The sequence below is a fragment of the Vanessa atalanta genome, chromosome 2 (genome assembly GCF_905147765.1).
Source record: "Vanessa atalanta chromosome 2, ilVanAtal1.2, whole genome shotgun sequence".
Lineage (NCBI taxonomy): Eukaryota > Metazoa > Arthropoda > Insecta > Lepidoptera > Nymphalidae > Vanessa > Vanessa atalanta.
Genome location: NC_061872.1, coordinates 11,777,571 through 11,792,325, shown reverse-complemented (window position 1 = coordinate 11,792,325; position 14,755 = coordinate 11,777,571). Strand labels below are relative to the sequence as shown.

Here is a 14,755-nt window from a genome sequence, read left to right as displayed (position 1 = left end):
CATGAGCAACTATCTTCATTTAAAGAATAATTGTACTTCTTTCTACTAAATATATATCAATATTTATGACATCTCTCGTATTGTACGTAAATTATACATATCCCATCAAAAACATAAATGTAAAAATGAGAGCCAAGTTAAATATTATGATATATACCTTGGTTGTTGTCTTCAACGACAAAAGAAGTGAGATCTAAATTTGTGCCAAGTTAAATAGTCCTTTCTGAAATTTATTTATAACTACATAAAATATCATTTCTTCTTATAACTTGTCGTAATATATTGTTGCCTAAGGTCTGTCTGAGATGCGTTTATGAAATTTGGAACACATATGTATCTCGCGAGTCTCAATATATGAGCCAAATTTGACACATTTATGTGAAATAGTTTTTGAGTTATGAGGAGGTCAAAAGTGGCTCCAAATGGATCGTGTAATATTACACACGGTGCTGCACGCCAGTTCTGTTACTAGAACTTGGCTGACACGCTACCGCGTGTCTAGATTCTTACATGTATTTTTTTTGAACTACCTATTGTCATTTACAAATTAAAAATTTAAGCACGTCATTATCTGATATTGAATCTGCGATATTCCGTGAAGATTTACATGTTTTATGAATTTAGAATGATGAGGAGACCAAGTGGCCCATTGTTTAGAAGTCGTGTACACGTCTTAACCGATAATTACTGGGTCAAATTCGGCAAGCACCACTCAATTTCCATGTGCTGAATTTGTGTTAACAATCCATGTTTTGCTCGGCGGTGAAGGAAAATATCGTGTACAAACCTTCATGTGACTAACATCAATGAAATTCTACTATGTACATGTATATCATCCAACCTGCTTTAGAGCACTGCTTTAGCGCACATTAAACTTTCAAATTAATTATATCATTTCATCACATCAGTATTACCTATGGTTATTTGAGAAAAATAAAAATATATATTTTAATTGATGTGTTTTAGTTTAAATGAAACAATAAATAGCCGCACTGTTTATTTGAAATACATCATAGGGACAACTAGATAAAAAAATCTATATAATACCAGACTATGAAACACAAATGATATGGTAACAGTATGAATATATCAATATATGAAATATCTTTTCACGAGGCATTTAATTATAGACATTATAAATAAGTACAGTAAGAGTTTAAATTGTCTAAAATATGTATTATCATAACATTAATGGAATGTTTGAAGAGCTTTATTTTTAACAACACATTTATCTCACATTGTCAATAGCAAGAAAGTAGCCAAGTTGGGACAAGGATTGTCATTGTGGCTTCATTCACAGCCCATTTTGGATGCCGTAATAAGTATCCGAATATTAATTTTGTTTATAATACATACATAAATTACAGAGAAGTACTTTTTATTTGTATTCCCTGACTTCGACCGCCGCCCGCATCCCGTTGAAGCAAATTCTGATTATGTCTTTGATTAATAAACAATTTAATAGTAGAGAAATATTTAAATAGTTTTTTTATCGTTATTTAGACATATTGTAAACTTTAAAAATAAAGCCCTAATGTACAATGTGCCACGCATAATTGTTCATAAACTTATCAGCGATAGCTTATAATATGAATTTAGGCGAGGCACGAAGCACCCATATTGTTAGCTCGGTCCAATATTTGTATCATCTAGCATAGCCACACATAAGAACACAGATTGTATAACTTCACATAATTGCGATTTTTTTAAATCTATACTAAATATGCGTATAAAGAACTCATTTTGTAAATTGAACACCTCAATAATATGACAACAATAACAATATCTGAAATATAATAACATAAAAGGTTAAACATTACACTATCTAAAAAGATTTGATATACAATATGAGTTTGCTATAATATAAAAATTGTTAATATAATGAATGTATTATTACGCAAAAATATTAATGGAATTAAATAGTCTTTTTGTTTTGCTTAAATGCGTATTGTATATATATTTTTTAATTTTATAACATATTATTATTCACTAATCATAGTTAACAAATGCAGTAAATATTAATAAAGCAGCATCTTACAGACCTCATAAGTATATTTTCGCTTGTTTTTATCTGTATTTTCTTTAATATTTTTTTATGCCAACTATAATATTTTTTTATCTAATATTCGTAAAGTTTTTTTTTTCGAATCTAATTCTGGTATGAACTTTTAAAAAGGTATTTCTTAAATTTTAAGCACACATTAATAGTTAATAAATTATTAGTAGGTTGGCACTATTAATCAAGATTATAATAACGTTCATTTGTGCCGCATTATTTTATCTGTAAATGTTAATATCAAATGACAGGTGGATGACAATTATCAATGATTAATACATCTAAATGCTTTTGAAACTTATATTTACAGACCACATAGCGGTCTGTGTTCACCTCATATAAAGTATAAAGTGCAAGATTCGAACATTTGAGGCATTGCTTCTATTTTTCCATATTACTTTCATACTGTATTAGACGATATAAAATAGTAAATTAATTGAATTAATTAAATGTTTAATTCAAAATGAAATTACATAATTGTAATCAATTAGTAAAAAAACATTTTTTTTTACGATAATAAAATAATTTGCCAGTGAAATGTGCAGGAAGGATTTAATATATTGTTTGTTTTATTTTCAAACATAACTATAAAAGCTTATAAGCTTTGTATAAAATTTCTAAACTATTTATATTTGAAAAACTTTAGGAATTTATTTAGGTTCTGTTTTTTTTTTAATATTCTTATAAAGTATTGTCAAATTTTAAAACCATGCGTTATAAAAAATCCAATCTTTTGGCAAAAATTAAAATCAATTTTCTATAGAATTTGCGCTCAACCATTTTGCTCCATTTTCTTTTCTTTACTCTAACGCAATTGTAGATTTTCTAAGCAACAACAAGAAATGTTACAATAAATTATTTATAACAAATAATATATATTTAACTAAACTTCAAGCTATTTCAAAGGCAATATTTTCTTTCTCTATTAATTACACTATTAATATATTTATTAAGAAACTATTCAATAATATTTGTCTTTTAATAAACCCGCGTTTAAGTCACGAATTAGTTTTATATTATAAATTTTCCAATTCGTGATCAAACCAGAAGGCTCACACGCCCCCTACATTATAGATTTAAGAAAATTGTATTTAATAAATATAAAGAGAACATTCAACATCAAACCACATACGAGATTCATAAAACGTAGTCAAGAAGAGAGTATCAAACGATCAGCAAAAATCTTAGACAATTTCTCATAAGAATACAGCTTTGAGCGATGTTATTCTTCTTATAAAAATCCAGCGGAAATATATACAATACCCTTGATGTTAAAAGGGGAAAATTTAAAGATCACATCGGTGTCGACAACTGATGTTTGGAACGGTCGACGCCGACATCCACCGTTACCACCTTCCCATCCACAGGAGTACTGTCCGTATCATTGTCGGGCATGATCACGCACACAAACGACTTGCCACTGGTCGCGTTTCGCGGGTATATCGTCATCGGGATGAATCTATCGCTCGTTCCGTCCACATAAGCAGCCAACCTCGAATATACCTCGGGGAAATGCTTCTTCAGAACCACGCCTCTACTTTCCAGCTCATTTATTATATTTTTAAAACATATTTCTCTGAACTTGTGCGCCGTCGCCGCGTTTTTCTCGCCGGCGTTCGTCAGCTTCGATGTTAGGATGAGAGTTTCCCGATCCTCGGGCGTGCCTTTGCTATCTCTTCTGTTTCGCCTGCGATTCTGTTCCTGTATCGCGGAGGATACGGACTTGCTGAGACGCAGTTTGGCGCACCTCGATACCATCTGTCTTTCCCACTTGACGGCACCTTTCGTTGGTACTTCGCTGATAATGCACACAGCGACGTATAATATAACTCTCGTTTCAGGGTTGTATGCCTTGCACAGTTTTACCACTTCGGTGTACAATTCCGCACCCATTTCGTTGGGTTGAAGAGACGTCCATTTCACGAACTCCGGCTCGCTCAAATACTGGTAGCCGTGGATAGTAAACTTTTCCGCTGCTTCGGGACTGGTGAAGAAGATCTTCACAACCCCCCTTCCTTGTGCTAAATATCCTTTATGAGCTATTGTACTGATTTGGTGCAAGGAATTTACATCTTCCTTGGCCGCTGAAATTATCTGCCTGCACAGCGTGCTCGCTCGCGAATGTAGACAAACTTTCCTATGCTTCTCCCAGTGAGCTCGCCTGCATTCCTTGGAGCAGTACATTGTTGTGCAGTTGTGGCAGGTTTTGTAATGTCTTTTGGCATCTGCGTGAGGTGCGCGGGAGGAACATTTCGAATATTTGCATTTAACAAAACCTTCGTCGGTACTGTTTTCGGTTTGTAAGGAAGCGAGGGAGGTTTTGGAATCGTGATGAGTGAGATGGTGATCAGATCGCAGGGCTCCAGCGTCGAGGCTCGTGCGGCGGTCTAGGGAAGCACTTGGATGGGCGAATGGCTCACTTCTCCTTCGAGAGTGCTCGCCCTGAGCCGATCTCGAACGTCTGGATTCTTGCATCGTTACCGGAACATCAACTGTATCCGTCCCTGCAATTTCGACAAATTAATAATATAAATATTATTACTATCCGATTAACTTCAAAGACTCAGGACCATTTTTGCAAATAAACATAAATCTTTAAATCAAGTCAAGATGCTACACGACAATACAGCATGCTTGGGGGACTATACATGATCTAATCTATTACAGGGAATCATGCAAAACTCACAGTGATGACGAATTTATTTTAACGAAAGGGTATTTATTTTACAAAATAGGGTTATTGGAGAAAATTGTGTAAATTCGGAGAAAAGTCGATAAAGGTCAAAATTAATAAAATACCTTATTGCCGCTATACATCCATGTAGTTGCATCATTTTTGATTCATTTTAACCGACTGTTCAGAAAGCGCAAGGCATAATAGTCACACAGAGGACGAAAAATGCGTGTTAAGGTAAGACAAATATAAAAAATTGGAACGGCTTTGACTTACATATCGTTCCTACCTGCTCGATCGTGGTCGGGACTTGGGTCGGTGAAGGAGCTGGGTCCCTCGCTGGGTGTGCTGATGAAGCGGGAGGCTGGGGATATGCTGCTGTGCCCGCTACTGGCTAACTGTTCATACCGCGGACTCTGGAAGAGTTGGGAGATAGGTAATATCGAATTTTACCTAATTTGATTTTCTTAATATTCTTTACTTGTTCCTTTATATTGAGTCGATATTAAATTTCTTATATCGAAGAAGTTTTCGTAAGTACACAGCGTAATATAATATGTTGGAACTATTACAATTATTTAAATACATTTATTTAAATATTATACCTTTCCACCTAACAGATAGTAAGGACTCGCTGATTTCCTTGGACTTGGTTGAGGAGTCGGTATCCTTGTTGGTTGAGAAGGGAGGCCAAGAAGCGAGTCCAAAACGTCTTCAAGGGTCGTGGATCCCGGGGAAGGCCTGGTTATACCGAGGTTTAAGGAACGCTGGGAATCTTGCCAGTCTGTAATTATGGAATACGTCAGTTACGGCAAGTTGGGTTCTAGTAATATACTTCCGTTTTTAATTTTTTAATTTTGAGATTTTATACGAACACGGACTTTATAAAGATTTCTTATATTTTAATATCGATATCAACGCTTTAGGTTATTTTTAATAAGTGGGTATTTTAAATTTAATATGTTATTGATTTAGGATTAAAGAAAATCTTTAAAATTTAAATTTTGAAATTAAATAAATGGCTATAGAGAAAACTAAAACAATATTTTAACATAATTTTAAATAATTTTTAAATTTAGTAAGCATTAATTGTAAAAAAAGACTATAACAGGTGCAGTAAAACAGGACAATGTGATTTTTTCTAATTTCAAATAGTAATATGTACTTACCATGGCTGTATTTTTTCATTTTTTCCATTTATAATCGAACACCTTTTTAAATAACAAAATAACTACGATCTCATTAAGTCATCCCTATGTTTACTCTATACTACCACGAAAAAAAACGAGTACTTATACAGAAACGAAAAACTTCACAAAAATAAAAATAAAACAAAAAAAAATTAAATAAAACTGAATATATTTAATAATCATTATAAGTAATGTTTAACTTAAAAGGTACATACAATGATTTAAAATGTTATGGAGACATACACAAATCTATAACGGTCACAAATGATTTGAATTTTACCGAGATTCTCTATATTTTATATATCTATGTCTACGTATTAATTTACATTTTTAGGTACTATTTAAAGTTGGTGGTTGTGTAGAGAGCTAATGAATTAAAATGATAACTAGTTTTATATTCAAAATGGCGCCAGATATTTTCCATTTACCACATAATATTCTAGTACAAGTAATTCATAATCAGAGCACAGACTATAAAGACTTTGTCACAGATAAAAAAAATATGTATTGATATTCGTAAAATAAGTCTATTATCGTTGATTACATTATAATCGGGGCGTATTTTCGGATTTATATTTCGGCTGTGCGAATTTTGTACGCGAAACGTTAATTTCTAACCTAATCAGAACCTGTATAATTTACTCAGGGACCTTCAGCCCCAAACATAAATTACGAGGTGATTTAAGTAGAAGGAACTTGGATTTATGAGACTTCAGTCTGTGTCACTTCTCACCACCACATAATATCATGGTTCTGATAACTGTCGCCTTGTGCTATGCATTTATTAATATTACTATAATCAGGCACTATATTGTTATATCTTTTGATGTTTTGTGACTAATGACTAAAATATAAATGACGATGAAAAATTAAATAAGACGTAAGTAGTTAACAGGAAATTAGCACCTAATATTATATATGTGATATAGTATTTACAAAACTACTAATTATTCACTAGCATTAAAACTAATTAATATAGATTTGCATTAACAAAATAAACACACAAACAAAATAATTTACTCTGTACATTTTATGATAAAACAATTATAAAAACTGGTTTCCACGTCAGATTAATTCAAATTACAATTATGGCATTAAAATATTATCTATTGACTATTTCATTAAATATATAGATTGTGTAAGCAATGTGGATTGAAAAAAAAAACATGTTCGATAAGTCTGATAGCTTTACAGCGTGTTTTTAAACCATAAACAAAAAACGTAGAAATGCATATTTATTACAAAAAAAAAAACAAAATGTAAATAAACTTGGCGGGTTCCAGTCGTCATAAAATCGTTAAATAAATTTCTTTACAATATGTCAATAGACTAAATAAAGAGCTCCCGCCATTAAACATATATATAAATATAAAATATGCTATATAACTTCTCAAGCCACTACAAGCCAGTGCTCTTTGCAATAAAACTGCGCTCGCTCATATAACGAATGTGTCCAAAGTGCAACGATACTACAAAATATACGTATATAATGGTCCTGAGTCTTAAATACAGACTATAAAGCTCAAATACACAACATTTTACAAAATGAAATCCTACAGTTCGAAAACTTTACGATTCCATTCCACAGATAACTAAAAACATAGAACAGCACAAAAATTAACGCACAGAGTATTAACATAACATAAAGTTAAGGACACTGCAGGTTTAGATCTCGAAGGCTAAATGCATAAATTCCGTTCGGAAGAAGTGAACAGTTCAGGTACTAAATAGATAACACTTTTTAACAAAGCACGGACTCGACTGGTTCTTTCCAGCTGTATGCTATACATTGCCGTTTCGTGGAGGGAATGTCGTTTGGATCAGTTATCAAAACCTGCAATGTACGGTGTAGCGTGGTCACGCTCGCTCACCGGGCGCTGCGCGGTGCTCGAGGCGTAGCGATGATGGCGGACGCGGATGGGGAGGGGGGAGCGCTTCCGTCACCACCAGCGGTGTTTGTGGCGACTCTAGAGGCTTTGTACCTGCAACAGATTTATTTGAAGATCGACTATATTTATCAGTCAAAAAAAGCATTTGTGTTATTACTAAATCATAATGTAATCAAATGTAATTTATTCGACCGTTTTTACCATATTTTTGGTCTTTAAAATCAATGGAAAAAGAAGAAATAAAACAAAGAATAACAATTAAAGCATAAGGAATGATATATTTTAGAGGGATCATTTTTGAAGTATTGTCAATATTTTACACGGTCATATAAGAATGAAAATTTACTATTATATTTTAAGATTGTCATAATATATTACAACTTACCAACAAACGAACTTTCTAGCCAATACAACTTCTGACTGGACCTCGGCGAGGGCTGCCTGTCCACGTCTCCGTTGGCTGGCTCTAAGCCCGATACGTAGTGTACTATCGCTGATGTGACCTCTTTGATCGATGATTGGATTTCTTCAGATGCCTTTGCTGAAGCTGTCTGCTGAAGAAGGGATGAAGCTAGCCTGAAAATTATTATATTTATAAATATTGGGTCTTAGTTTACGACTTTCTATCGCACATCAAAAAATAATTTTGGATATTTCATATCATTTAAATATTATTAAAGATATTCTATATTGATATAAAATGGTGGCTGGTAACGTCGTAATTACTTTGAAACTGACTTTACTCGAACAGAATCGGTAGTACTATATTTTTGGAGATGTTTTTCATTACCTAATTGAAACAAATACTAAAACAATATACATAAAATTTATATCAGAATATACAGCAATACTAGGAGAAGGTTTTAGTATATCATTATAAAGGTTTTATTTAGACTATTGACGTGGCATGCGTGACCTCTATGACCTTGTTATAGATAAATCTTAGGCGACAGTTTCTTTAATATTTTGGCAATGGTAAATTTGGATGTTAAGTTGTTTGTTTGTTGAAAATACACTGTATTTTATTTCCCAAATGTCAGTTAAGCCATTATAATTTTTAGTTAAGACCTGCGGCTTCGCTTCGTGTCAGAGTGGGAAGAGGGGTGGCGGTGGTCGTAGGCTTTAGGTATAAAAAGTAGCCCATTTTCTCTTTGGGGTTCGAACTAGCTTCACAACAAATTTTATTAAATTTATTTTATCAGGTTCATTAGTTTTGCCGTGAATGCATAACCGATAGACAAAAAAATAGAGTTACTTTCAAATTTATAATATTTGTATAGCTAATCGTCCAGTAGTGTGAAATGAAGTAACGGTCGCAACATTTATCCAATTTTTCGCCGATAATTTACCTTTCGTGTGGCGTCCGTGGTGTGGTATTTAGACGTTCCTGACTCCTCCAGCCGAGGTAGGGCTGGCGTGCACTGAAGGAAGACCTAGTAGACGGAGAGCACAATGGACTTGTGCCTCGGATGCTGCTACGTGTTGAAGAGCACGGTGAGGTCTGAAAGTAATATAATATTATTTTTGTGAACTTTGGATTCATTAAGGACCATTGTTTTTTAAATAATATGATAAGAATTCAAGAAAACAATTTTTGTGTTACATACTTTACATTTTCATAATCAAATACGCAAAAAACTAACTTGATTCGAATTGAGTCGGCTTGTCGACCACCTTCCGAAACTGGTGGTGTGCGGAGATAACTGGGGCGGAGGCGGCTGCGCGTTCGCGCCGAGACTGCCGAGCGATGTTGTTTTAGAGTTGAGGCCACTCCAACGGGTCGCTGACGCCGAAGCGTCAGATAACCGCTTGCGGAGGAGAAAGCCCTCTCGAGGGGCTGGAGCATTTTTGTACCTGAAATAAAAGTTCAGTTTTATTTATAGAAAAAAAAAAATGTGTATCACGAGTGTTCTCAAACTTAATTACTATGGAAGGGAAAAGCGAATAAAATGCAGCACAGATTTTATTGTGGCCAGCTCGTTTAAAACATAAAACTAGCGAATTACGTAAAGGAAAGGTCAGTCAATATCCCAAGAGCGCAGTTTATCTTTATATCAACTTTCAATATAATTAAGTTTTGTCTATTGAGATGGCCTTGAAAATATTTCTATAGTCTTTTCTTAATTAATTTATCGAAACTAATTTAAATATATATTGTATTATTTTAAATGATCTACAAGATGAATTTATTCTTAAATTCTTTGTCTGAAACGATTCTAGCGAAACATTAACAGTGGTGTTCATTATGTCATGTACGCATATTACAGTAGGAATAATTAATGCTTCGTTAATTTTAATAAACTGTTAATTTTAATAAACACGACGATGAGTGTGTGACAATGTTAGCTAGATAACATTGAAAAACATACTCTCTTTACCGCTCACAGTTACTGATTTTTTTTAGATAATAATGAATTTGCTAATGCACTTCTAAAATGATTGTCTCGTTTGTCTGGCTATACTTATTTTAAGTCTGAAGAACCCGAGATCCTAGGTTTTATCGTATCAATCCTTAGCAGAGTCGGAATTCCACACACTTCGGAAAGACGGGTAGATTTTCAGTTTCATTTGATTAGGGTGACCGTATTCGAGTAGTGTGTACACCGGTTTTCATGGGTACGCCACTTTCGGGTTCGATTCCCGGCCGAGTCGGTGTAGAAAAAGTTAATTAGTTGTCTATGTTGTCTTGGGTCTGGGTATTTATGGTACCGTCGTTACTTCTGATTTTCCATAACACAAGCTTTAGCTATTTACATTGCGGTCAGAGTGGTGTATGTCATGTTGTTTTAATTATTATTATATGTGGGAGAGAATACCGAGTGCACTAATCTTTCGACCCACACGTATGCACTATTGAGTCACCTTTGCAGTTTGCTTGTTTTAGGGATTGACAGCTGATATCGAATTTCGAACATTATATAAAATAATTAGCGGCTCAACATTTTATTTTTGGGAACTGAGATGTTATGTCCCTTGTGCCGATATTTACACTGGCTCACCCATCAAATCGGAACACAACAATTCTTAGTATTGCTGTTTGGCGGTGAATGTAGGATGAGTGACTAGAGGGTCTTGCAAAAAACTCCACAGCTACACTCATCAAGTGAATTTGGAAATTATTTACATTGTATTCAGATATTAGGAACTTTAACTAACAAAACGTTAATAATTATGATAGATTAGATAATAGTTCTAAATGTGTTTATTTATAAAACATACCATTCCGGCACATTGAGTTTCTGCAGTGACCTTTGGACCCGCAGTTCGTGCTCCGAGAGCACGCGGTCGGAATTCTTCTGCAACTCGTTTTCGGGAGGCTGTAACAATTCAAATATATTAATTCATAATTATAATAAAAGGAATACAGTTATTTAATAAAAAAATAAAAAAATAAACTACTTACGATAGAAACATTTGCATAGCATATTTAATAATAAAAAGAACATTAATTAAGGCAATAATAAATTATCATAGATGTGTTTGTAATAACGATTATTATGTTGTATGTTTATTAATATAAATTAATTATAAACAATGATTAATTATAATATAGTTATATAATATAAATATGAACGAAGAAACTTATTGCTCATTGTAGCGGAAAATTTAGTAAATTTCCTCGCCATTCGACGCTATACCGTAAAATATTCGATACAGAGACGGGTCAATGTGCGCAATATTAGGTTTTAATAATTCAACGTTTTCGTTATTTAGATTTTCTATTGAAGACGAATCACGAATTTGTCCTTTGATTTTTAATGACTGGCGTAATTTATTAACAGCGAACTTAGCGTAAGCCGTCTCATCGTCATCGTCGGATAAATCAGATATGCTGATATTTAAATAATGTGATTGACTAATTAAGTTCTCGTTATCCAGTGAATCTCTGCTTTTTAATACGCTTTCACTTATTCCACACATATTTATAATTTCGGTCCAAGAAATGAAACAATCGGATTCGATTGTCATTTGGTTTGATTCGGATATTTCACTTTCTGACGTCTCCATGAACCCGGACACTCCATATATAGTTTCGTACCATGATTCGAATTCATCTAAATCTGAAGAGAGTGATCTCTCATTGATATTGATTTTATTTATATTTGACGTTTTTAAAGTAGATGTGCGATGATTTATTTCTTGTTCATTGTTGATATGATGTATTCTATCGTTTGCAAATTCGGCATAATCTGGTATATCGATGTCTTCCATATCTTGATGTGGTGGTTTAATGATGTCATTGTGTCCATCCTGACCGATGAGGTCTTCATCCAGTATCGGCGGCGGTGGTACACTCTCGATTAAGCGTTTTAAGAAATCTCGGACTCTTTCATCGTTATCTTTAAAACGTTTTGGTATATTTTCTTTATATTCTCTATTAAATGAAGTAATCCTTTTAGTAACATTATGGGAAATAGAATTGTTGATACCAGATTTCGCACTTAATGCTGAATTTGAAAAGTTTCTTCTTTCCGATTCAAATTTTCTAATGCTAATCTTTGACTTCCATTCCTGGTGCTTGTTTTTAAAACCGGTAACAGTGAATGAGATTTCATCTTCTGATTCGCTTCTCGGAATTTCTGGATACTTTGCGTAGTATATATCCCTAGAAAGAGGTTTAGAGTAAATGTGTTCGGGTTTCACATCTTCAAAGGGTTCCATTTCTTGCGTAATCCAAACAGAATCCAGACATTGCCAGAATTTGTTTCGCTGAAGGATTTCTTCGGTCGTAAGAAGCACAATCGACACCATATTAACTAAAGACGTGAGTACTTAACAAAAAAAATGATATACTGACTGCCAAAATGAGTTACTGTTCTCACTAGACTTAAGTGAAATCGTTAAGAAAAGTAAATATTTACCGAATAATAATGTTTTCTGTAAGATAATAAATCTCTTACATATTTCACTAATTGATTTGTTTATGAAAACTGGCCGTATCTTTATTTGATCTATAAATAAATCGAGGAGTACGTCAGTATCGTTTATCAAAAGATTAAATGTGCTGTTTCTGTACTGTTAGTACTTTGTACTTTACTGCTACTGTAAAAAGAATATTATACATATATTTTCATGTGACTAATATTTTTAATAAAATGTACTTTTATTTGTGCAAACGTTAAACGACCTTGACTTTATTTGGTATTGGACTCACCCTAACGTCAGATGAGGCGAGAAGCGCACAAGGCCCAAGTAATCCTACGGTTTCCCAGCAAGTCATATTCACAAAAAACTTTTCCACAACAGGTCCGTCCTTTATGAACTATTTCTTCGTACTGATAGTATTATCATATATTGCACTAGTGACTTCATAATAGATTACGTAAGTCTTACATTACTAATATCTGATACTTAATTAATTTTGAGAAACAAATAAAGCATCTACACAAAGCGGAGCCACCGAGAGGAAGTAAAGCAAGCTGCAATATCGAAGCGGAAAGCGCTTTCCAATCAAATCAGCATAACGTTGCTTATCGAACGTCAAAATCGAATTACGAGACTGAATCGGAGCGCCCTCGGGGCTTCGGTGCTTATGGTTGCTCTGCGGCCGGTGGTCGAGGCTGCTTGATCTGGCATGCGGGGCTCGGTCGGTCTCGCGAGTTCGCCTATGCGGCGCTCCTCATCTTGAGGTAAGTGTTTGCAAGACAGGTGGCCGCGGCGATGCCTCCCGCCAGACTGAGGTACGATTCGTGTCCTTGGGCTTTGCGCATGCGTTCACACACCCTTACTACCAATTTCTGTCTTCAACAATGCGTAGAAACGTCTCATTGCAATGATGGCACACGTCCTTTCAGTTGAGCTTTTCAGTTGAAAATACTGCACCTCAGAAGGAGTATTGCTCCTTTGTCCATTGTGTTTTTTCATTTGCGGTTGTTATTTTTTCCTCTGAGGATAACAATGGCATTCCCTAGCGCGAGTCTTTAATACCTCTTAGTTTTAAAGCTTACGATTTATAGTCGCTCAAAAGGGAAGTCAAGAATTAATTGAGTTGACATTTCAGAAGTTTATACGGGCTTGTATCGGTTTTGAGGGCGTGGCATCGCGTGACATACCTGACCTCGAATATCCTTGACATCATGAATAAGGATATCACGTGTTATAGAAATTGCCTTTTATATAATACACGTATTACTTTGTGTATTTTTTTTTAGATATTCGGTTGATACAGATAATATATGATGCTATATTGTAATGATTAAATTTATTCTTTAACATTTTTCGTACGTATATAATATGATCTTAAATAACAATATTCTTAATCGTTGTCTGTAAACAGATTTCATTATTTCTTTACATAAATGCAATAGAAATTATATCTGTCAATATAACCATGTATTTGTATAATATAATACATAATCTAAATGTTATATACAAATCCGTGTCATTTATTTTAGTAACCACGTAATTATGTTAACGACAAACAAAATAGAGTTGATATTATTTCAAATTCGTTTTGTAAAGGGCAAATAAGGTTGAATTCGAAGTAATTTGACATAGATTCATATTTATGACATACTAAAAAGCGTGTTACGACTTACGAGTCACGAATAGCAAATTTTTCACGTTTTTATTCGACTGAAAATCAATACAGAACTGCTGTGGAAGATGAACGTAACTCTACACATTGCAACAGCTAATTAAATGGTTCTCGAGAACCACTAGCACTAATTATATGTAGCAACGCCTTTTAGAGGATAAAGCCAAATTGTTATTAACACGTCTTGTCGTTCGTCTTACACAATAGCTTCGTTTTTTATGACTTTCTATAAAGGAGCAATTAATTAAAAATTAAATACATATCAAGGAAATATATAGTTTTATAGTAAAAAGGTGAATTGTTTAGTCATAAGTGCAAGAGTTTGACAGGTCTAAATATTGCTATCTCTTTCTAAATATTGGGGTGTTTTTAAGGATAGCAACTCTTTTAGAGTTGTGATATATATAT

At 33.8% G+C, this 14,755-nt stretch overlaps 1 protein-coding gene across 1 annotated transcript in view; it reads right to left on the bottom strand.

The window, feature by feature from the left end:
• Positions 1-2,713: 2,713 nt before the first annotated feature.
• The window catches only part of LOC125075389, an 88,999-nt gene continuing 76,957 nt past the window's right edge, over positions 2,714-14,755 (bottom strand). Inside the window, exons 4-11 of the mRNA XM_047687132.1 lie at positions 11,029-11,126; positions 9,453-9,663; positions 9,159-9,310; positions 8,195-8,385; positions 7,792-7,902; positions 5,336-5,514; positions 5,020-5,146; positions 2,714-4,560 (exon numbers count right to left, since the gene is read on the bottom strand). Of these exons, the coding sequence (XP_047543088.1) occupies positions 3,350-4,560; positions 5,020-5,146; positions 5,336-5,514; positions 7,792-7,902; positions 8,195-8,385; positions 9,159-9,310; positions 9,453-9,663; positions 11,029-11,126 (2,280 nt within the window). The 3' untranslated portion in view covers positions 2,714-3,349. The remainder of the gene's footprint in view (positions 4,561-5,019; positions 5,147-5,335; positions 5,515-7,791; positions 7,903-8,194; positions 8,386-9,158; positions 9,311-9,452; positions 9,664-11,028; positions 11,127-14,755) is intronic.